This window comes from Dromaius novaehollandiae, chromosome 25 (assembly GCF_036370855.1).
Source record: "Dromaius novaehollandiae isolate bDroNov1 chromosome 25, bDroNov1.hap1, whole genome shotgun sequence".
Lineage (NCBI taxonomy): Eukaryota > Metazoa > Chordata > Aves > Casuariiformes > Dromaiidae > Dromaius > Dromaius novaehollandiae.
This window is the reverse complement of record NC_088122.1, coordinates 905027-929389: the sequence shown is the minus strand read 5'-3', so window position 1 is coordinate 929389 and position 24363 is coordinate 905027. Positions and strand designations below refer to the sequence as shown.

General features: G+C 51.4%; 2 protein-coding genes across 5 annotated transcripts in view; one reads left to right on the top strand and one right to left on the bottom strand.

Annotated features, from left to right (window-relative positions):
• Positions 1-2757, bottom strand: part of STK11 (serine/threonine kinase 11) — a 49687-nt gene extending 46930 nt beyond the window's left edge. The window contains exons 1-2 of the mRNA XM_064497424.1: positions 2739-2757; positions 1055-2095 (exon numbers count right to left, since the gene is read on the bottom strand). Coding sequence (XP_064353494.1) covers positions 1055-1344 — 290 coding nt within the window. The 5' untranslated portion in view covers positions 1345-2095; positions 2739-2757. The remainder of the gene's footprint in view (positions 1-1054; positions 2096-2738) is intronic.
• Positions 2758-9934: 7177 nt separating this feature from the next.
• SBNO2 (strawberry notch homolog 2) overlaps positions 9935-24363 on the top strand; it is a 69590-nt gene continuing 55161 nt past the window's right edge. Inside the window, exons 1-2 of one of the 4 annotated variants that reach the window (XM_026108316.2) lie at positions 9937-10059; positions 20567-20646. The gene's annotated coding sequence lies outside the window, so the exon portion shown is untranslated. Of the gene's footprint in view, positions 10060-10731; positions 10837-15162; positions 15244-20566; positions 20647-24363 lie in introns of all 4 variants that reach the window. The other 3 variants (XM_064497399.1, XM_026108315.2, XM_026108313.2) reach the window with 3 other exon arrangements.

Below are 24363 nucleotides of genomic sequence, written 5' to 3'. Positions count from 1 at the left end.
CACGCCACAGCGAAAGACGTAACACAAGAGTCTTCTAAACATCTCGTAAGTTTTCCCTCTCACTACGAGATAAACTGCTGCAAATAATTTGTTTTGGCTGCAGAAGGCTCCCCTTCACACCAGATAAACAACTCTATCTTGCAGGGCTGTAACAAACAGCTTGCTGTGGAAAACACAGCTGGCTGTTAGGCCCTCACATGTAGGGCACAACCCCAAGAAAAGGGAAAGTTTCAGATAACAACTCCTACAAGTGAGGCATAACACCAGGCTTCTCCCCACAGCATATTTTAATTAGTTACTTGTGCACTGACTAATCAGTATGTAACTGGCACACGAAATACCTTCCAAGCACAAATCTTGAGTCACTGAAAAGAAGAGCTTGACAACCCTTGTCCCCATTTTACAGCTGGAGAAATCAACTGAAAAGAGCCTTGAATTACTTCCCAAACTCATTAGTCAGACATGAAACCAAGAATAAAACCCAAGACTTCCTATGCCCACTGGGTGCATAATACATCGGATCATGCATTCCAGGCACTCGCTTCATGGGTGGTAGTAATAATTACCACCCTAAAGAGCTTAAGAACCACACACACTTACATGGATACACACACACTTACATGGATACACAATAGCAGAGAGCAACAATACAGTGTATTTCTGCACTCTCAGCTATACCACCCCTCATCTTTTAGTTTACAATGCATTTTTGACATGAAATCTTAGAAATAGAGATTCTCTCTTACTTTATAATAATACTAAGAAAGGGCATGTGTTACACAATTCTTTTGCTCAGGTGGACAGATCTGCTTCCCATGCCCTTGAGAATAAGCTTCTCTCACTGTTCCCCACCGCTGGGCAGCATTCAGAAGAAGCACCCTTCACCTGACAGTTGGCCGTGTTTCAGTGGTAGAGGTTCCCGAGTGCACATGGTTTAGGAAGTACTTCCAGAATACAAAGCTACGTCATGATTTTAAATGATACCAAACATCAGTTGGAAAATAATGATAAAATTTAACCCCTGGATTCCCAGCCACTGGAATTATTTACTTACTTTTTCACATTTGCCTCTCCATTGGGAATTCTGCGTAGCTTCTTCTTCTTCAGTATTTTGACAGCTCTCCTACAGAGGGTTTCAGAGTCCAACATCTCCTTGACTTTGCCATAAGACCCTTCTCCAAGTAAGTCTCCCATCAGGTATTTGCCAATGAGCTTGGCCCTTTTCCGCCGTGGCTGGTAGATGACCTCCGTGGAGTCAATGCGATGGATAAAAGTGTCCATCCCCACAGACATCAGCTCACTCTCTGCAAACATACCCAACTGCTGTGGCTCCTGCATATCCATCCTGGATTAAGTTCCTTAACCTGTTTTCCTTAAGCGCTCAGGGTTTTAATCCTGTTTGTTAGTTTCCAACACTCCCTTTTACTCCTTCTTGAAAAAAATATCCAGAAGATTGTACAAACATGAATAAAAAAACAAAACAAAAAATAACTATGAGCTGCTTCCAGCTCAGTTGGATGCTAAAAGATCCAGGCCTGGCTCCAGTAACACAATGTCTTTTAAAAAGAATATATCTTTGACCAGATACACTCAGTTTGGGATTTGCTTTACTTCTGACCTGGTCCCACCACTAGGGTTCTTTCAAGTCAGCTTGGCCTTTAACTTGGCCCAGTTTGATTCTTAAGTGCTAGGTCATCCTCTGGGACTTTAGGCCACCACATAAAAACAGACAACAGCCAAGTCTCTTTCATGACTTTCCATTACTAGCAGATCATAGCCACCAACTCCAAACTGTGAATCGCAGGGGAATTGTTTCTGCCCTGCTGCCCTCACCTTCCAGGTACAAGTACAGAAGACTTTTTTCAGCCGTTTGGAAGCTGGAACCAAGTTTCTTTGAAGGAGTTTTCAGAATCAATTCTAATTTCTTCGCTTTTCACGCCTACAAAAGTTTGAGGCCTTCGGTGCCTATCAAGATCTCCCAGGGGCATCCTTCAACCACTCGGATTCCTCCTGACACATGATGTGTCACCACCACTGGTCCAGGTGTCAGCTGGTGTCAGACAACGCAAAACCTACTAGAGCTTTACTGACCCACCTTAAAACAGGAACAACCAGGAGGAAGTAATTCTCTCTGTCCAGTACCCACAACACCCCATTCCCTGTCCAACAAAGGAAGGTCAACAAGGAGATGCTAACCTTGCCCGGGCTTTCCTCCCCCGCTACGCGCCCCTTCCACAGGTGTCAGCCGGGGGCAGGAGGGGGGGAGAGGGAAACAAGGAACACCGCACCCAGCCCTTCGGGAAGGGGGAAGGGGATAAACCACTCACAGTGCAACCAAGCCACCACGGGTGGGCTGGGAGGGAGGAGACCCCGGGGGGGTGGGGGGGAAAGGGGGCCTTCGGCTCCTGCCAGGCCGCAGCCAAACACCCCCCACCGCGGCAGGGGGGGGAGCCCCCCCGGCAAGGGCCCGTCCCCTGCGGGCCGGGGCGAGCCCCGGAGGCAGCCTCAGCCGCTCGCCTGAGCCCCGGGCCTCCGCGCCCCGCCGCCGGCTCGGGGGAGGGGGGCAGGGGGGGGGCCGGCGGCCGCGTCCCCCCTCCCCGCAGCCGGGCCCCGGCGCCGCGCTCCCCCCGCGCCTCAGGGGGGTCCCGGCGGCCGCTGCCCGCCGCACTGCCACCGCGGCCCTGCCCCGGGGCCCGCGCCCGCCGCCCCGCCCGCGCGCCGCCGCCGCCCCCCGTTACCGCCGCCGCCGCCGCCACAGCGCGCACGCCGCCGCCATTTTGTTTACCTCCCGCCCCCGCCCCGGCCCCGGCCCCGGCCCCGGCCCCCGCCGCGCTCCCGCCGCTGCCCTCCCCCCTCCCTCCGGGGCCTCGCGCCTCCCTGGAGACCGACGTAACCTCCCATTGGCCGCGCCGCCGGCCCCTCCCCCGCGCGCTCGCCCGCTGGTTGGCTGCGGCGGCGCCGCGGGGAGGGGGGCGGGGCCGGCCGGGCGGCTTTCTCTTCCGGTTGGCCCGTGGCGTTTCCAGCCCGCCCACCCACTCCGGCGTGTGGCCGGGCGCTGTGATAGGCCGCGGGAGCTGTCCGTCAGGGGCGGGAGGGGGCGGAGCTGGCGGCGGCAAGAGGACAGAGGGCAAAGGGCAAAGAGCAAAGGGCGGAGGGGAGGCGGTGCCATGGCGACGGCGGCGGGCGACGCGGCCGGGCCTGGCGGCGCCGTGGGGCTCCCTGGCCGCCTCCCGCGGCGCTTCGGGGCCTCCGCCGCCTCCTCCCCCCGGTGCGCTCTGCCCGGGCGCCGCCACTGTGGCGCCGGCCCCGCGCGGGGGTTCTGGGCCCTCCCTGCGGCTCCCCCGGCCGGGCCCGGCCGCAGCAGGGGTGTCCGACCCTCCTCCGGAGAGCGGCCGCCGTTCCCCCATCTCTGTCCCCCTTCGCCCTCCGCTGAGGGCTCCCGATGGGCCCGCTGCAAGTCCAGCTCGCTTACGTGTTTTGATTAGGGCGTTTTGTCCCAGCACGTGTATTTTCTTGCTCCAGGATAATAATAATAAATAATGGCAAATAAAACAGAGCACTGCCTTTTATCCGCAGTCCCTCGGAGGCTGGGCGTGTGCCGGGGCGGCCTTGGCGGGCTCTGAGGGGACACCAGCTCTGGGCTGGTGGCAGCGTCTGTTTTCTTTGTGTGATGTCAACGCACGCGCTGAAGAATTGCTCCATTTCTGATGGAGAGCGTGGATGGGGAAAGGTTTAGATCAAGTCTGGGATAAGGTTAGCAGAGCCGAGCTCCTGCTGCTCTGGAAACCTACAGGCGATTTTTACGGCCCATCTTGTTAACAACGCCGCGGTGTCCCATAGCCACGTGTCTCGTCGTTTGTGCACCTGGGGGAAAGAGCACTGTATTTCGAGTCCCTTCCACTGCTGCTTCAAACACAGTTTGCCTGTAGATACGTCCTGGTTTCAGAGTTGTCTGGCCTGACCTGTCAGGGCTGGAGTGGCAGGGGCGTTCCTGCAGCAGGATCAGGCTGTGGAGGATGGATTTACTGGGAAAGTGACACGAATCGTTTGTGTTTTTCATTCCAGATGTTCCCTCTATAACATCCTGACCCCTCTGCCATCTTCTCCCCTCACAAGTATTTATTTGTGTTACTATTTACTGTGTTTCACCAGTAGCCCCTGGAGCCCACCCCACCGCGGCCCCCGGGTGACACGCAGCGCTAGATAATCCCTGACCGGCAGCTTATCTGCTAAGCAGATGGGCCAGACCAGCGCAGGCTCCTCCGCCAGCGCGACCTGGCACGGAAACACGGGGCTGGGAAGCGCTGCCGCAGTCCTCCAGCCCGTCTGTCTCCTCGGAGACGGGCTCAGACGTACATGCCTTCTGGCAGATGTTTATCTAACCTTTAGAAATGTTCCCACCCTCCCAGCGTATCTTACATCAGTGCTGAACCCTGTCTGTCTTTAGGCTGACTTTTCCCAAAATGTAATCCAAGCCTTCTTGAGGCAATAGGTTGCACATTTTCTCAGTTTTCTCACTCTCTGCCATCCCATCGCTGAACGCGGTGTCCAGCTCAGCCCGGTGTATCTGTACCACACATTTTAGAAAGCTTTTTGACAGCTGTCCTTATTCCGTGTTTACTCTCTGGTGCTTTTTAACCACATTTGCATAGCTACAGGCAGGCACACGGATTTCTCAAAATCATCCATGATCTGGATTCTCCACGAAAATCTCTGTGTCAGATTTACTCTTCTCTGCTTGTATTTCAGCAAGAACATTTACACCCAGGCCAAGCGCGGAGCCCCAGCCCTGCCCTCTCCTGGGCTGAGCCTGTAAAGCCACCGAGCGGGTCCCTGCCGAATACACGCGTGGCCGCGCTGCTCCGTGGCATCGCCGCACTCCACCCAGCAGGGACGGGGCATCGTCGGTGTCGGGCTTTAGAGGCTCTGTTGTTTATCTGACCTCCCTTCCAGCTGCTGCCGTTGCTTTTGGTCAGCGGTTTACCGAAGGAGAGGAAGAAACTGGAGAAAATGTCCCTGCTTTGGCATGCAAAATAGTTTCGTTTGAATGAATTGTGATTTTGCATTAACTGATATTTTAAACCCTTGTTCCGGAAGTGATTTGATTACATAGGAATCTCTGCTTTTATTAAAAGGTAAAAGTAGACTGCTAGCCCTTGTGGCAATGCACAAGAGCTTGGAAAAGCTAGAAAAATAAGAGGGCAATTAAAGAAATCCCTGCCGTAGTAGTTCTGGAAAGAGCCAGACTTTCTTTAAGGCCATTTGGGATTTGGGTACCAGGAGCGTTTCCTCCTCACCATCCTGGCAGGGGCGATGCCGTGGGCACTGCAACGCGCTGGAAGACAGGAAGGGGCTGGATGAGGCCAAGCCGCTGCGGGAGCATCCTCCAAAGCAGCCCTGCGGCCCCCGGCAGCTCCGGTGGAAGCTGGCACCGTGGGGAGAAGCCCTGAGACACCAGGATGAACCTGGGGGGATTCTCTAGTGTCCAATAAGGACTGAACCCACCCCGCCGGCGCCCGGGCAGGGAGCGTGGGATGACCCTGCCGCCTCCACCGCGGGCCGGGCTGCACCGGGGTGGGAGCCCTGCATGCCGCCGGGGCGAGGGCTGGCTGCACGGTGCAGCAGGGATATTAGCGGGCGCACAGCCGGTCGCATGCATCCGCCGGTGCTGGGCTGGCACAGGGAGAAGTTGCACACCCCATCTCAAGCGCACAGAGAGGAACCAAGACGTTTGCAGCCACAGCTTGCTCCCAGGCCTTGCTGTAGAGTAATAGAGACGGAAAAGAAAAAAGAAAAAAAGCCGTTTAGCAGCCAGATGGACCCAGGCTTGGGTGGGATCTCGCACTCAGGGCAGCGCCTCCAGGAGTTTAGCTGTTATTTTGAGGAGGGTCCAGACAAACCCCAAATGCTCCTTTTCGCTAGAGCTACTGGCGCCGCACGGGGCAGCGAGCCCAAGCCGGAGAGCACCGAGCCCCTCCGCAAGGGCCCGAGGGGCATCACGGCGCGTCCTCCCCGCCAAGGGCCCCGGTGCCGGCTGCCCAAAGGCTCCGCGGGGCCCGGGGCAGAGCGACGCCCCGTGTCTCACCCCGGCCCTGCTGCCGGGCGCCCGGGGACGAGGCGTCCCGCACGACATGGGTGGGAGGGCCAGCGGGGTGGCCGAGGGCTCGCGGCCGGCGCTTCTCCCCCCGGGCCCTTCCCGTGACGGCGCACAGCCACATGTGATTTACTTCGATCTTGGCACCGCGTCCGCAGTGCTGGAAAGCAATCACCCAAATTCTGGTAAGCGCCGTGCTTCCCCTTCCCCGGGGGCTGGGTTCCCAGCAGCCGCAGGGCAGGATCGATTGGAAACCGTCCACAGCAAAGAAACGCGGGCGGGCGGCAGCTCTCCCACCGCTCTGGTGGTAGCAGGGTTGCATCAGCTGCGCTTGCTCCCTGCCGGCCGCGGGAAAACAGGCTTCCCCGGGGGCGAAATCCTCCCCGCTGCCAGGAAAGGGCAGCGGGATCAGGACAACACGGGCGTCCCCCCAGCACCGTCCCTCGCGGGGGTCTCGCGGCCGCGTCGGCTCCCCCGTGCGACTGCACCGGCGGCTTCGCCCCGGGCAGGTCGGTGCCCAGCCGGTTCCAACAGGAGCCGGGGGCATCGGGCTGAGAGCTGCAAAACTCGGTGCACGCAGGCCTCTGCCGAGCTGCCGCAGCTCCCGCGCGGGGCCGGGAGCCGGCGTTCCCAGGCCGGCCGGGGTGATTGGCCCTCAGTCCCGCTTCCCCGGCCGGGCAGGGGCTCCCGACGGCGAGAAGCTCCCAGCGCCTGGAGGAGCCACCGAGGTGGCTTTGCACCGGCCTCCCAGCACTGCTCCGAGGACGGTGCCGCTCACAGGCGTCGGAGCGGCTGGTCCCGTCCCCCCTCCCAGGCGCCCGGACGGGCCCGTGTCCGAGGGGGCTCCGTGTCCCTGCGGACGCCTCTTCCCGCAGCGGCGGGGAGGAGCGGCACCAGCTGGGCCCAGGGCTCCTCACCCCGGCGGAAAGTCAGGGGATTTCCAGGCTGGGGGAAAAACAGGAACCGCCTGCGGGTGACAGCGGCCGGGGTCACCCTGCCACGGCCCCGAGGCTGCTCCTGCCGCGCGTCCGCGACCCCGCTGCCCCGGGACCCGGGTGTCCCCGGGGGACCCAGCCGCCCCGGAAGGGCTTTTCGTGGGGGAGACAGGCCCTTTCCCAGGGACATTGCTCCCCCCAAGGGCCGAGGCATCGGGGGGCCATCAGGCTGCTTCCCCCCCCAACGGGCCCCGCGCCTCCATCGCACCCGCCGAGCGGGACGGGGCACCCCGCGGTCGTCGCGGCCGGTTTCCCGGCTGCCAGCAGACCGGCGTTGCTTCTGCTTCGTGCCCCCGCCGGGGGTTTCCTCGCCAGCTTGTCACGGCTGCGCAGCTCTGCCCAGCGCGGACGCGGGCGCACGGTGTGGGCGCTGCGCGGGGAAGGTGCAGTGGGAACAGCTCGGCACACCCTTCCTCCTCCTCCTCCTCCCCCCCAGCCCTCGGGGCTGCTGCTGAAGGCAGCCGAGCCTCAGCCCGCAGCAGGAGCTGCTTTGCAGCCTTCAGGTTTGGCCTGGGAAGCACCTGACTCGGAGCACAGCGGCAGCAGGTTGAGCAGGGCAGCTCACGCCGGGGTCCCCCAGGCCCAGGCGACTGCCCTCCCTGCGCACTGCTCCGGGGCCGGGCTCAGAGCCCAGCAAAGCTCCTGAGCAGACCCCAGCGCTGCAGGGGCCGAGTGCTGGAGCTGCCCCAGCCCCGTGCCCAGGGTGCTGCCCAGAGCAGGCTGCTTTGCTCTCCTCAGAGCCTCCCCAGCCCCCGCTCCTGCCCTCCAGACACCCTCCGCAGCTCAGGCACGGTTGTCCGTCCTCACGGCTCCCCTGGAGCAGCACCAGCAGCTGCAAAGCCGGGCCCCTGCCCAGCTCCTGGCTTGCTCTCGCAGATCGCAGCCCTCCAGGCTCAGCCTGGCAGCCAGCCTGTGCCTCGTCCCCCTCTGCTCCACCTCCTGGCAGCACAGACCAGCCTGCCCCCCTCCTCCAGGGCACCTGCTGCCTCCCCCCTTATTAACAGGTGCCAATTAGGGCAGAGGCTTTAAATTCCTCCCTGGCTGCTGCAGGGGGTTGTGAGGTTGCTTGTTCCTGTTCCTGGAAAGGATGGCAGCAGCCCTGTGACGCACATGGTGCTGGATGGGGAAGGGACACCCTGAGCGCCCGGAGCTGGCGCAGCAGGGCACGGTGCCCGCGCTCGCGGCCTCGGCAGCACGGCCAGAACCCGGAGCTGCGAGAGACGGCAGCTCGAAGCCGCGTGCCGGCCCCCTGCGCCTCCACGGCGGTGGCCTCAGTCTGTGCACAAGAGGCTGCGCGGGCAGAGGACTAACGAGTTCATTGCTTAAAATAGGAACCGGGGATGGGATGCGGGGGAGGAGGCGATCATGCTGAGTGAAATAAGTGGTTGTGGCACCGGCTGCAGAGGCATTGGTGGTTGCAGGAGGAGACCGGTTAATTGCTGAATAGATCAGTTCTTGTTCTTCCAGTGTATTTATTTATTCATATTTGTATTTTGCTAAATAAATAGCTCTAGGGGATTTTAAGCCCTTAAAATGCATGGCTAACATGACTCCAGCAATTGCTCTCAGATAAGATAGCTTGTCATCTTAAAGGAGATGAAGGCAGTCTGGCAGTCTAGTCCGGGGGAAATGCTGCAGCTCGTGGGAGGAAGCCCACCACGAATGCCGTCAGCGCGCCCGCGGCGCTAGTGTGGCGAGAGTCAGCGGGACGATTTATTAAGGGGATGTGACTTAGAAGAGCCAGAGCCTTTGGCACAAAGCTCCGAAGAAAGACTATTGCAGAAAGCGTGACACAATTGCTCTAATTAATTAATGCGTGTGAATGAATTAAGTCATCCGAGATCAGTGCCCATTGACAGGATTAAAAGCCCAAACGGGACGAATTCTGTGCTTGGGTCCAAGCGACAGAAAGTGAAGCTCGCTGGCACCCGGTGAGGCCGCGAGACCCCGCGGGTGCGGGGAGGTTGGCGGTGCCTTCCCGCGCTGGCACCGCATGCCTGGCGCTCGAGCCATCCCTGCCTGGGCCCACGGCGCCCCGGCGCTCGGACGCGGTGTCACAGACCTCTCCGGCTCGCGGTCAAGGTCTCCCCCCGCCCCGACCCTCCTGCTGGTGCTTTTGGCAGGATGTGGCTGTTTGAAAGGCCACGCAGATAGTGCCGGTTCTGGTCTGCCGGTAGTTTCCTTCTTGGGAAATAAATCGAAACTTAGCTATCTGCACCGCTGCTGTTGTACTAGAGCGGGAGATGACGGTATAAAAATAGACCTGACTGGAATGCTTTTTTTTTTTTAATGAGCCCATTGGGATTTTTCTTCATGTTATCCTAGGACTCAGAAGGGGCCAGATCCAACACAAGCAATGTGAAATTAAAAAAAGAAAATAAATAAAGGAATGGGTGGGAGGGAGAAGAAAGCAACGACCGCGGGGTGATTTGCCAAAACAGCCTGTTCCCCTCCAGCTCCGTGATTCAGCCCTCCAGTCGCTTCACGGTTAATCCCTAGCGCGAGGCTCCTGCGGGATGGCAGCGGACGGGCGCTCCCGGGAAGCGCGTCAGGGTTTGAGGGTTCCCTTCCCGGCCTCCCCGCTCCCCGCTGCGGGCAGGTAACTGCTGCCCCCACTGCGCAGCCGGGAAAACCGAGGCTCTTCCTCCCCTTCGGCGAAGACCCGCCAGGAGCCGGCGGCGCTTCGGGCCCTGCCGCCGCGAGGGGAAGGCGCTGCGGCGCCGGGGGCCTTCCCGTCCCTCCCCCGTGTCCCCAAACCGCCGCCGGGCCCGGCCCGCTCCCTCGGGCCTGCTCGGCCCGGCCCCGGCCGCGAGACCCGCCGCCCCCGGCCGCTCCCCTCAGCGCGCGCGCGGCCCCGCCCACTTCCGCCCGGAAGTCCGTGTCCTCCCCCAAGATGGCGGCCGCGCAGAACCCGGAAGCGCGGAGAGGCGGCGGCGGCCGGGAGGGAGCCTGAGCCCCCCCGCGACGCAGGTAAGGGCCGCCCGCGCCGGGCTCCCCCGCTGAGCCCCCCCCGGGACCCCCGTCCCGGCCCTGCCCCGGGGCCGCAGCCCCCTCCCCCCTCCGGTAGGTCTCAGCTCTGCCCGGGGCCCCTCGCCGCGCCCCGGCCGGGCCCTGCGCGTCCCCCGGGGGCGGTTCGCCGAGCCGCGGCGGCGGGAGACCCGGGCGCGCCCGTTTTCCCGCCCGGTTTGTAGACCGAGCGCTGCGGAGACGCGTGCGGGGATCGGCCCGGGCCGGAGCCTCGGCTGCCAAGTTCCTGCCTGTTGCGGTGGGGTTTAATGGCCCAATTAAGAGTCTCTGAAAAACAGAGCTTGTGCTAACAGGCTCTTAACTCCCGTGCTGTTCGCGGTCACTTGCGTACGTGGTTCTTAACATAATTAAGTGCTAATGGGAGGTTAAAAAAAAATTCCATTCTGAGAAGTAACTGAGCATCAGCATAAGCGGCCTGCTCTCACCGCGACCTGCAGCGAGCACGCTCGACCTGCGGTTGAAATAAGACGGTCTTCTGGGGGGCAAGTTCTGCGAGTTGGCTGCTGGGATCCAGAAGCCGCTCAGGGTTTTTCTGGTTTGCGCGTTATTACTGTTGTAAAATTAGCGGGCAGAAAGGTAGCCGTTATCCCTGGGCTGTCCTGCTGTCTTCTGCAGATTGTCCGGGTGTCGTCTGAAGTGTTGAGCTGTCTTGCCTGTGCGGGTGCTGCCGAACGAAGCTACAGCTGATGGTGGAAATGTAGTTTTAAAGTGGGAAATCAGGTACTAATATGTTTGCCCTGAGAATGGGGTGCATTGTTCAGCCCATAAAGTAGTAAAAACTTTGCAGAAATCCGAGGTAGGATGCCAGCTGGGGAGCTTGGATCCTGCTCTCGTCTCTGACTTGCCTAGTATGAGGTGCTGATGTTTAGAGAACTGACTGGTGTTAGAGGGTCTTTGTCTGATTAAAGAGGAGCGTTTTTGTCTAGATAGTGTTTTATCTGGAGTTGTTTCACGTGGCAGCTAGGATGACTGTCTGAAGTCGAGAAAGAAAGGTATGTTTCCCCCAGCTGTTTCCTTTGATAGTGTGTCAGCCGTTCTTGGAATCATGTACTTGCTTATGCAGGGCTTTCGGACAACAAATAAAAGAGAACTTCTTTAATGAAGGAAAATGCAGTAGTAAACCCACAGAGCTTAGCAGGTGATGGCGTAGCCAGTGAGTTTTGCAACTCTTTCATTGACAATTTGATTCTTTGCTTTTAAAAGTAGTCTGAAAGATTTTGCTGAGTCCCGTGTGTGGATTTTTTCCTATTGTGTATTAACTCACCCCTTTTTTCACCACAGAAGTTCTCAGTGCTTTGTTAACTGTAGAGGTTTCTCCCATCCTTAATGTTTTTTTAAGGCCTTTCATCCTCATCCTTGAACAGGAACAGACTTCTCTTGGAAACTCATTTGCTCCTTCCTTTAACTGTCTGGATTGTTTGCTGTTGAGTGTTGACGTTTTGCTTTTGTGCTTGCTGAGCACTTCGGTAGCGGATCCCTCCCCTAGTCCGTGCTGACTTGGGAATAGGGAACAGCGGGACCGAGAGTCATGTTTCGTCATGTGTCAGACGTGGGACAGACTGCATCTGCCAACAAGTCACTCACTGGAAAGTTACAGCCACTTCCATCTCAGATGTTTTTAACACTAAGGTACACATGGACAGGAAAAAAATTAAGTTTTGTGTTTAAAGTAGTGACCATGTGACATGTTTGAGGATTATATTTCCTGGCTGAATAGGCCTTTATAGTGGTTAAGTTGTAGATCCCCAAAATGGAGGGTTTATAATGAAAATGCTGACACACACTTAAAGCTTTTTGAATAGTCACACTGTAATAAAGAGCAAACTGTGCAGTCACTGAATACCGTGCTGTAACTTTTAATCATGAAAGTCTGGAGCTCTCGGGAAAGCCTGCTAGCCCTAATTAAGAGCTTTATATTCTTTTGAAACATTTTTTTCAGCTTAAAACTTAAAACTTTTCAGTCTTCTTTAGTAACATGATCTAGATCTGTAAACATGTAGCTATGAAAGAGGCCAATATATACCTCTTTCACAGAGAAAGTATATGTAGAGCCAGCCTGAAGGCTGGTCGGTTTGAAATGGTGTTTATGTGCCTGTGATCAATAAGGAAGCAGGCTTTGATGTCTGGGAGTATTTTTTCCACTGTGCGTGGCTGTATGGCGAAACAGGACGTGCACAGGCTGAACGGGAGCCCTGCGCCTGGTGTCAGGACCGGCTCAGCTCGGCTGCAGAGCGTTTCCTCCAACACATTCACGATTGAGTCCCCGTGGAGACTGGGGCTAGGGGCAAAGTGGGGGGAATCTGGAGACCCAGGTTTTCTTGGCGTCTGATCTTACTCAGCTAAGTTATTTCGACTCCTCTCTTTCCCTTTAATTACATAGTAGAAGAGTGCATTCCTACCTTGCAGGTGTGCTTTTGAGGTTGACTTCATGAGTATTTGTATAGGGCTTGTGTTACAGCTGTGTCCAGGTGTCCTTTGTTGCTGCTGGAGCTGCACTGTGCTGAGCACTGTGGCCCCGTGTGTGTTAGCAGTAAGCGTTAGTTATACTCCCACTGTGGCTTTTTTCCTTTCAGGACCACTTTCGCGACAGGCGCGTGATGGGAGAGCTGTGCCGGTGCTCCGGGTGCCCTGACTAGTCTTTGTTCGGCAGAGCCGGTTCTGTTGGGCTGCTTGAGCAGACCTCTGCTTTAAAGAACTGTTTCATGCATTAGCTGCCTGAGTTGCGAGACTGCCTCAACCTTAGTTCTGCCTTACAGGGCTTGATTATTTATGCTTTGGAAATTTCAGTGCGTGGTTGTGTGTATGATGCTGGATAGATTTCCACAAAAGGTGCTGAGTGTTTCTTGGCAAAAGTGTGGGTAGCATACAGGGAGGCGTTTTTGCTCTGTCCAGAAATAGTCGTACCTATTCTCCCAGGTGAAAGAGCAGTGACAGATAGAATCTGTCTTTGCCCCACAGCAGGCTTTACTTCAAGTCTGTTTGGGTCCCTGTTTGAGCAATATTTTGTTACTCGCAACAGAATATTTGAATTTGGAGACAGACTGTCAGGCTGAAAGCAGCCTGCGAGTGGAGAGAGTGACTATGTGCTTTACAGCAGCTTCATTGTGGGGAAGTAACATGAAACTTTGAACTGTGAAGTAGGAATCTGACAGTTCTGCTGGCAGAGAAATAGACTCCGGGGAAGCAGGAAAGATAATGTCCTGGAGTTATTGTGAGCTGGATGGATAAAAAGTGAGGTCAGCATTACAGTAGCACCAGCAGTTAACTTTACTTGTGCTGCCTTGAAACAAAAGTATCTCTGGAAGATTTAATACAGTTTATATTGATGGATAGATTAATGAACCTTTTTCTTCTGTGTTGTTGCTAAAGCTGCTGTGCCATATAACTGCGTAATCTTAATCCCAGGAAATTTAGGAAATGACACATTGGGGCAGATGCCAGCAACAAGACACCAGATTAAACTTTTCCCCCTCCCAGTGTTTAGTCCTGCACTTCTGTTGCTCTTTTCTTTTGAGGATTAAGGCCGTTATGACTCTCGCTGAAGCATCCAGGCAGCGCTGAGGAGCGTCGCAGGGGTTAGCAGTACGCTGCGTGCAGCACAGTCCGTGGCTGATGCAAAGGTGCTTTGTACCAGTGCTGGTCCCTCCAACACCCACGTTGGGTGGATGATGGGGAAGAGCCTCCTCGTCCCTTCTAGCAGCACTTGCTCTGGGGCCTGAGCCCGTTACCGTGCGAGGGGGTGGCAGCCACCGGCCAGCGCGGTTCCCCTGTCCGTGCTGCCGACACGCTCAACCTCAGCGTGAGCCCTTCTTCTGCACTGGCTGTTCCCACGGCAGACCTGGACGGTGTAAGTAGAGCCGCTGTGCCCTCCCCCTGCTCCCATGGTTATGCCGTCGTAACTCCAAGGAGTCGAACAGGCCCAGTGGAAGCTTTAGAGATCCCTGGGTCCGCAGCTGCTCAGGGAGGCTCAGCAGTGACCCCTGCTTTGTGCTCTTCCTCCCACCCTCCAAATTCTCTTCCTTCTCCCTCTTGAGCGTGATAGGCTACAGGTTCAGCGGCTACCGATGATAAATGCGTTAAGGCATACCTGGTGGAGGTACCTGGCTGTGGTCTGGGTTACTGTGTTCCCTAACGAAAGAAGTTCAGTGGAAGAAGTAGATGATTCATTGGAGCTGTTAGAGATCCAAGGGCAGCCAGAATGCATCTGCTCGTCTTGTGCAGGGCTGACATTTACTACTATCTACGGTAGGAGTGGAAAACTGTTTCCTTCTGGAAGGCAGAGTGGGCCTTTCAGACACTTTTGACAGGGCCTCATTTCACAGGCACCTTCATGTAGGTCTGAGAGTATAGATAAAAATCCCACGGTCGCAGGCTACGTAAAATGAAATAGCAGACCATATCTGGCCCCAGACTGCAGGCTGTCAGCCTTTGGTGCAGAGTAATGTGAAATACTACAGATCCATGAGGAAGGATGCTATTTTTGCAAGATGCCTGTGCTTATGTTTCCTGATGCTTGTGTACTGAAGCTTCCAACTACAGTGTTGCTTTCTGTGCTGAGTGAGAATAGTATACCTCTTGGAGCGATTTCTTCAGTGTCCTCCAACAGTTCGGATTTTGCCCTTTGTCAGCTGTGGTTCCTTGTTCCATATGTCTCTGCTCTTGTAATCCTTGCAAGCTGTCTCTGGGTGTGTTGTTTTTCAACTTTGATTTTTTTTCCTGGCACTTATAATTAAGTCTGTTACACCACTAATTTAAACCTAACCTGGCTGACTTTAAGTCTGCCCGTGTGGGAGAGGAGGTCTTATCTTGTAAAGAGGACGTTTCCTTCCCAAAAGCTGCCTTTGATTTTTTTTTTTTCCTGTATGGTCTGAGCTTCAAATGAGGAGGGGCTAGCACTGCTTGAAAGGTAAAGCTCTTCCTTTTCATTCTTTTAAATGCCAGTCTTTAGAAGGCAAGTTTGGTCTTTTGCCTTCGCCACTGTATTACTTGCATAGATCTGGCAAGAAGCTTGGAAATTATCTCAACTCTTCTTCCCTTTGTTTACAGACTACATAATTCCAGCAGTTAATCTGTCAAATCGGTTGTTTTCAGTCACGCTGCAGCTCCGTATTGACTTGCATAGTGCAGGTAAGTAGCAGGAAGGTTTCCCCGTTTCGTTCTCAGTCTTGTTTGCAGGCCTGATAATGCTGTGAATACAGGCTTATGGTTTTGAGCCTGTATAGACGAAATGCACCCAAAGTGCATTCTTTCTTGCTGAAAGCATTCAAGAGATCAAGGTGGCTTAAAGTGCTTGGGTTAGCATGCCCTAAAGTGATTCCATTTTCATCACAGATACTTATTGTCTTTTAGGTTGATGTTATCCTATGCTTTTGTAACTGGACTGAGTTGTCTTCCTCATCTGCCTAAGGTTAAATTTTCTTTCTCTTTTCTGTAACTGCTAGATGAAGTTGTCTGCATCAGGCTCTGTTGTTTTCCATGTTTTTTTGTATGCAAGGCTGGAGACAGATTCTTCCTTTCTACCTTTTTGTTCAGCTGCAACCACTCAGTGTAACTTTATCTCCTAAGCGTGTAGGGAGTAAGCTCTGGATTCTTTGGCTTTCAAATATAAATTCACCAGTCTTTTCTTTAGGAATTGTAAAGAGCTACAGTGAGCCACCCTACAGTATTTCTGCATTAACTTCTGTCTTTTCTGTAAATCAACTTGAAATCCCCTTTCCAAGAGCGTTTCAGATACGGAAACAAACAGTACTGTATTTAATTTTGCTCTGTAAGGAACTGAATTTGGCTAATAAAAAAGAGCTAGCTGTAAATAGTAGAGAGAATGAAAAAAAGTGATATTTCCATTTATATTTTGAATCATCTATAGGGAAAAGATCTGATGCTTCTGTTCATGTTGAACTTTTATGGTCGGTCATTATCTTTCATGTGCCAGTCTCTTTTCTATATGTAATAAAGTCTGAGTAGCCTTGTGAGGGGATTATGAACATATAGCGAGATCCTAACTTTTCTTCCTTGGTTTTCCTGTTTCATGAAGTGAATCACTGCCAGTGCCGGTGAACCAGGGCTCTGATTACAACTTTTCTTCTTGTCGCTCGAGACCAAATGTTGTTCGATATAAACTCTGTCCAAAGAATATGGCAAGAAGAAACATTAAAGAGGAACTTGAAGCTAGCCTGGCTATTGAGACATAAAAATGCTTTTAAGAGTTCCATAGTGTTAAGTTCCCATTTCTTTGGGGAGTTTGTGTAAACTGCATTCTTATAAGTTGATTGCAGATCTCACGGTGTGGCTGTCGTGTCTGGAAGCCCCCCACGAGTGGGCTGCTGCTGGCAGCTGTGCGCGCTGGTGGAAGGAATCGATGGAGCAGGGTGGGGGTGACAGGCTTCCGGCCCCCTCTCTGTTGTCTGTGGGGGTGGGCAGGTGGGAGGGGAATACTCGTGATTAATCTGCAAGCAGGACAAGGAACTAGATCAAATTTCTGAGGTCCTCTCGTTGTTATCATGGTAGTTTATGATCAGCAGATCTAGCTCTGACTGTTGCATACCTGTGGTTTCCTCGCCATCTTCCTTTAATGGAGACAATCTAAAATACACGAACAAGGACTGAAACCCAACAGGGAGGAAGTGCTTGTGTTCCCTGAACGTGCAGGTGGTTGTTTGCGCCTTTCTTGGCTACCGATGCCCGTGAACTGGGCTGTTACCCATGGCTCTATTGATCCTGATTTTTGCAGAACAGTTCATTGCCTTTCAAATCAGAAGTTGCCTGATACAGTACCAGTCGCACAAATTTCTGCTACCATTTAAAAAGCTCAAGCTGTTGTTAAAGTGAAATCTGTGCTGAGTAACCTCTAGGCATGGTAAATTCCATAGGAGTTCCAGACTAAAGCTGCCCACTATGGCCTGGGCTGGTAGGAAACCTTTAAGTGAATGACTATTACTGAAACTATTCATATAATTTAACCAGAATGACTTGTGATCTGATCAGATTGCTCACAGGGCTTTATCACACAATGTAGGAAACCAATTTCATTATTAAATGTAGGCTGCCCGGCCATGAAGGAGCGAGTCCAATGTTTTTTTCATGGTTGTGTAATCACTGCTTGAGCACTGTTACCCTGCATCTAAAAGAACAGTTTGCTGTTTTAGTGATGCTTGCAGAAGGAAGTTATTGTTCTTGGAGTTAGAAGCTGTATCCTCATGTTGTCGGGGTTCCCCTTCTGTTCTGTCACCGCTGCTAACTGCTGGTCTGCAAAACCAGTGTTCCCCTGTCCTAGGAGAACCCCCCGCCCCGGGTCTCCCGTAACGTGGCGGCGGGGTGCAGCAGTCTCCTCTTCGGGCATTCTGGAAAACTTCTCTGCTTGGTGGTAATTTGTGCTAACCGACTTTACAGGTTGTGGTTTGAGCTCACTTTTTTTGTAGTGAACTATATCGGTTTTGTGGCAGGGAAATGAAAAACAAATGTATTATCACTAGAATGGAGCTTGCTTTGAATTTTTGTAACGTTTGTCCGTGCACCGTTTTGTGTTTTTTGGTCATATTGCTCCCTAAATAGTTGTCGTGGAGCTGGTCTGTTTTGACCAATTTTATGTGACTGATTACCCATCAGTAAAATTAGTCTAACTATTTTGCAGTTATGTGTTGAGGCACAGTCCATTTGGGAAGCTTTCTGAAATTCCTTATTAGCGTTTAGCATGTCCTCATATTACTGGTCATCCCCTGCCCCGGCAGGGATGTGGTGCATGCCACTTGCTGTAGTTTTGTTCCAGTATGATGTAGTAATATGACTTATGTCATCGAGGTCACTCATTTTTCATGATTCTAGATTCTTGATTTTCTACTTTTGTGAAAAATCTGAGTCAATTTGATTCTTGAATTTGATAGCAGCACTCTGCTTGTTTAGGTTTTCTCAAAGTAGAAATCCTAAAGACTGAATAATAAGAAAAGATACTGAGTCTGGTTGTCAGAGGCTGGCAGGACAAGAGTTTCTTAAAGTTTTTTTTCCAGCTGTGACTCCCGCTAGAGAATTTAACTGTGCAGTTTGAACCTTTGAAAGTAACCTCTAATAATGCCCAACTTCAGAAAATAAGCATTAGCCTGTGCAAGGAGAATGCAGTACCTTTTTCCACCATCGAGATCAAAAGTCTGTGTCAGTAATTAAATGTTTGTTCACCGCTGGCCTTGGAGTTTCCAGTACTCCCAAGTCAATGATAGGGTTCCACTCTTGGAAAGAAAGAAAGAAAGAAAAAAAAAGTAATCCTGGTTTGCCACTCGTGTGGCTCTGTAATAGAAATGATCTTAAATTGAGAGCTCTGACTTATTTCGCTGGTGGGAAGTATTTGCTCTTGGTTGGAGTATGTTTGATAAGGGATGGAAAGATGTTTAGGAAAACGCTTGCTGTAACGTTTCACTTGCAAACTGTGGGCCTCTGTGTTTATCAGCTTTTATTGTTACTAAGACAGTGCAGGACATGGAGACGAGAGTGCTTTGGCCTGCAGGGAACTTGCTGTTTTTCGTAGTTTTCTGCGATGAGCTGCTTGAGGATGCTAAAGCAGAAGCAGGTACTGAGGGCAGTCTCCACTTTGCGTGTTTTCCTGACGGCGCTGCTCTGCAGTCCTCGGATTAACGCTGGATCTCTGAAACTGGCTTTAGTCCTGTCCTGGAATTTCAGTGCGCGAGCCAGCCGGCACCTCTCTTATCAGAGCGTGAGCTTCTAGGGAGAGCTATTAAAAACTCCATGTTAATCATCCCAGGAACCTGATGTAACTGCTGTCTTCCTGCACTTGGAATAGGACATTATTTTGCAATACTGATTTTTTGGTAGAGTGAAAAAAGCTGCTGTTTTGGTGACCTCCAGTGCACGTTCTGCTGTCAGGTCGCTGGTGCTGTTCTGCTCAGAAAACCGGCAGCTTCAGCAGAGTCGGGCATTGAGGCGACAGGTTCAAAGGGTGCAGGATGTAGAGTGAATCCTTGATTCCTCTTACTCTCCTGTGTTATTGATGTTGTGATGATGATGTCTTAATATATGCTAGACACCGCCAGTAAACCAAGGGAAGATAGTATTTCAGCTCTTATCTCCATGTTTGTTATTCAGACATTTGTAGTGGTTTGTTTTGCATGAATTAATGCTGACAGAGGGCGGCAGTTGTATGAGTACATTTATCAGAACTATCAAGCTTGCGTGGATGGGCGTTATCAGCTGTTCTGTGACATCTGTGCATTAAGATGTTTCTTTAGCAGCGCACTATTTTGTTTTGGGATGACTGGAAAATGCTCAGGGGGTTCATCATCTTTCAGTGTGGCATAGAGGATAGAGCACAAGATCCAGAATTCACAGCATCTGAGTTTCATTCTGAACCATGTTACTAACTTTCTTGGCGTCTCTGAACAAAAAGATCTCCAGCTTTTGGTGTGTCCATCTGTAAAGCTGGGCTGCTGTTCACTTTGAGCTCTTCAGAGGAATTATGGTACATAAGTTCTTTTACCATCTGGCTGTTGCTCAAGCATAGGCGTTCACGCGTCTTGAGCAGTTTTCCTTCGTTTTGCTAATTGGCTGTGGCCCGTTGTGGCAGAGTTTTCCTAAGGAGCTAGTGCCGTTTCAGAGAAGCGCGCTTTGCCCTGCAGAGACGCTGGCCGGCGAGAGCTGATGTTGCTGAGACGAGAGATAATGCAGAGCAGGCCGGGAGAATTTCTGATATTGATTTTACCCCGTGTAAGTTACCCTGGATGTATAGGTCAGGCTGTATATCTGCTGCAGCTGTTACGGGAATAACTGCTGCTGATTTCCTATCGAAAGCTGTTACAGACTGGGGCGGGGGATGGAGGAAGGGACGAGGGGGACAAAAAACAAACTCTGATGAAGAAAACAGATGCAGTATTTTAAAGGCCCCAGGGGATATTGATATCTCTAAAACAGTCTGTGACTTTAACCCTTAGGCCAGCACACCTCACCACGTCTGTTCAGTTACAACTGAGCTTTATTTACAGGTGATCTGTAAAGAAAAACTATTTGTGCCATTTATGGCTCTATGATAACATTCAAAGACAGCCTCACAAAGGTGTTATATGTTACATTTTTCTGTTGCCCTGTCTTCCGTACAGCCAAGTATTGCCTCTGTGTCTCTTGGATTGGAAGGCTGGAGGATCTTGGAGCAGGTTGATGGAGATGGAAGGCAAACTTGAATTGTAGGCCTGAGCTCCACAGTGCTTCCTTTAGGGGTTAGGATGTTGCAGCACAGGTTTAATTTACAATTTATGTCCTTTTGTCAAATCCACTGAGAAGAGAAGAAAAGCAGGATTTTCTGATTGAGGGAGGGAATTGAGGCACAGGCACTTTTTAAAGCAAACCCTTCAATTTCATCTCTGTTTTATACATTGGGGGTAAGTGGAATCATGCTAAACTTTTGTCTGTCTTTTATTCCTTTCTTCCTTACATATAACTTAAAATTTTATAGGATCTCTCATGGACCACCAAGTGGCATCAGAGAACATCAACTTAAAGAAAAAGAAGAAAGCAACCCTAAAACCCAGAGAAGTAAGCATCTCCTGGGGTGATTGTGTAACAACCATGGCTGAAGCATAAATTACTTTATTTCTTGCTGATGAAGCTTTTTTCCAACATCTCTTCACAATAGACTTGGGGTCAAAGTATGCATTTGTGTTGCTTTTCTGTTGCAATAGATCATGTGGCTTTGGAGGAAGAAGCCCCGTTGAATGGTAGCATGTTCGCAGTCTTTATGCATAGAGCCACTTGATAGCTGGGACATCAGTGTTGGGCTGCCTAAGGAAACTCATCTGCGTCCTTTGTGTTCAGTAGCTTTAACACAATGTATGTTGTGCTTAAATGAGCGAACTTTGATATCAGTGCTTAATCCATGTGTGACGGACCAGGGCACCTACGAGCAGTGCTGTTGCTCCCACAGCTGTGGGTGCTGTACTCATTTTTTTAAGGAAGGCCATGGTTAAGCAGCCTCTTGCAAGGCTTCAGGAATACAAATGCTCTATAGGCTGCATTTTGGGAACCCTGGTACTAGTGTTTGGCCAATAAATTAAGAGGCCTTAGGCCAGTAAAACAATACTAATTAGGATGCTGGGTACCAGCTAAACATTTTTAGCTCTTTGTGCTCCTGGGCTTATGGACTATAAAGGCTGGGTGTGGATTTTATGGTATAATAAAAAAACACATTCTGCTTGTAGAAGAATGAGGCTGCAGTGAATCTCTGGTGAAATGAGGCCCATGAAAAGGACCTAGGTGATTCTGGGCCTTTGTAAAGAGTATTTATTCTGTTAGCAATTAATTAAAATGGTCTGAGTTTTTATAGCTTAATAATCTTTTCAGATAGCCTAGTGTTACTTTTGCTGGTGTGTAAACTTTGTTCTTTGGAAGCGTCATTTCATTGTGCTTTCCTAAGGAAAACGCTTAAACCTAAAGACATCATTGTCAGTTTGTTGTGTGTGTGTGTGTGGGGGGTTCTATTTATTTATTTATTTAAATTGGAATCCAGGAGTAAATTTTGGACGATTTGTCAGGCTGTGGGAAGAGACACAGAGTGGATGAGCGAGCTCCGTTGCAGCCTGCTCGGACCCGGGCTGCCGGGGGAGAGCCGTGCGGCCTCGCGCCGTGGAAGCTGCGCTCTGCTCTGCTCTGCTCTGCACCCCACGCTGCTGAGCCGCGGCTCTTACCCAGGCAGGGTTTGTGAGGTTACGTAAACCATGTGCATCCCAGGGTGGCTGGCCCTTTATCTAAAATAAAAGGGGGAATACTTTTTTAAACCACAAAGTGCTTAGCCTCTGGCAAATGGTTTAATTCAGTTCAGAAGCCTGTGTCTTGTGAAGGTATTTGTGTGCCCACGTTGTAAATCCGTTAGCCTGCTTCAACCCAATTTGTTAGAGGAGCAGAGAGAGCTGGATTGTCAGTCTCTGCTGTTTCCCCATAAAGTCTCCTGAGTACAAGGGTTTTGCCCTGTAACTTTTTACCAAATTGTCAGTGTCAGTCTCCATCTCTGGGCTTGAAAGGAATATCATTTATTCCCCTTGCAGGTTCTGCGTCCATTCGTGTGCGGGCCCTGTTCGGAGAGCTGTCCTGACATGGCTGCTACCATGCAGCGAATGAAATAAACAGTCACTTTAATTTCACTTTCCATTACAAATGCAGAAATAATTTTGTCAGCTGAAAGGTCACTTATTTTTAAAGGGACTCTGACTCAGAAATGACTTTTCAAAATACTGCTTGTAGCCAATAGTAGCTGCTAAATGATCAAAGCTGGCGTATTTTAAATTGCATCTTCATTTTGGTCTACTTAGTTTTTCTGCTTCAGTACCTTGCTCAATGAAAATACATTAGCTAGTTTAATTTCTTTGGCTCTCATGCTGCAGGCTTCTGATGGTAAATAGTCATGGAAGGGAGAAGGAGGACCAGAAAAGATAGGATGGAATTAAAAAGAAATTATGGAAGCATCTCTTGCTCTTAATGTTTGTGCAGATTGCTTTTACCGTCATTTCTCTGAATTAAATCCAATTGAAACTTGATGTCCCTTGGGGTTACGGAGAATTTAGCAAAAAGAAGCTTTAAAGCACCTTTTTAGTTACTCTACAGGTGCTAGAAGTGACTTTGATTCTGTTCAGCCATTAAGGATTAGTTTCCCTTGGAGTGAGTCACAGTACCTGCCTCCTTGGAGCTGGTGACGAGCAGAACAATAAAACCTCAGTGATTAACTCCGTTAACGAAGTTGAGACGAGGTCAGTATTTCCTGCCTCTGCAGTGGGTAAGACTAATAGGAGCAGAAGTCTCAGAGCTACTTTGCTGTTTTCCCCAAGTACCCATATGAAGGCAAATTGCAGGTTCTTGAGCTGTTCTGCTCATTGAGTAACAGCTCAGTATTCAGAGAAAATCTCTCATTGTCAGTTTGGAGGCCAGTTAATGAAAATAATAAAAAAACAACAACCACAACAACTGTCCCTCTAGTGTCTCCCCTCTGTTCTTTTTAGTCTAATGGTCCACGCAAGGGGCATGAGCGTGGCTTAGTCGCTGTGGCTGGGCTCCGTAGGGAGCAGCGTCTTCATGGGAGACTCTAGAAGTTGTGTGAAACACTAACAGGGCCCTTGTTAGACGCAGAGATTTTGCTGACCAGGAAGTCTGCATGGTTCATGGATCCAGAGATCTTTGCAAACCCCAAAACAGCCTTTTCCTCAACCATTTGTTGTTCAAACTAGCTGTTTCTTCATTAAGCAGAGCTTTGGGGAATGAGTGTATACCAGGCTTCCAGGCCTTACAAGTGATTTTAAATGTTCCTTTTGGCATTTGGGTTTTCTTTTAAAACCAGTCACTTACTGAAATTATATTCTGTGAAACTATCCTGGTTTTAAAGCATCATTAGTGAGGTTTCTTGATGTTCTAATCCTGAATTGATAAAACATCTGTGGAATGGTTTAGGAAGTTGTGACCGGTCATCTAGACAGAATATCTGTTTGTTCTGGTCATCTAAACACAACTATCGAGATTAGTGAGAAATCAGTCTTGTGTTTCTCTCTGAGTCTCTCTACCCATCTTCTTTCTGTAATTCTTCACCAGTTTTTTTCCGCACGGGGCATAGGACTTGCTGGTGCTGTGCCTTTTGCACCACTCTTTTTCTGTCAGCTTCCCGTATAAAGGTGCAGTTTAGCATTTTAGGGCATGGGCTTGTGCTTCCAGACTTGCCCTTGGTGCTGCTCCTGCCCCGATCGTGACTCCCCATGGCCCCTCCGGTGAGGGGGGTTTATGAGCCCTAGTTAAGCATGTCAGAAGTTACTTTGGGAGGCTCAGCAGAAATGTGGCACTGAAGGCAACGTATTATCGTGAGGTTAATCCTTGTCAGAGCAGTACTCTTGTTTTAGGCTTTTCTGAAGGGTGAACTGGCAAAAATCCAGAAACGAGAATGATTCTGAAAGCCTGTCTTGCTAGCAACAGGGCAAACGAGATCCAGCTGATAAGTTCTTATATTAGGTGAATAGTGTTAATGCTAAGAGTATACTACATGGTTTGATCTTTGTTATGCGAAACAGTGGGGAAAATTATCAGTGTATGGTGAACAGCCTCCATGAAATTAGGGAGACACCAAAGTACGGCGAGATCAGAGCGATGAGGTGCTCTGACCTCCCGTGGTGATTCATTCATTACTCAGCCAAAGGAGGCAGCAGGCGTTTCGTAGTCTGACATCTGTTCACTGCTTTCTTAGCTAGGTTTGGTCTTAGATGTGTTTTCTCCTTCTCTGTA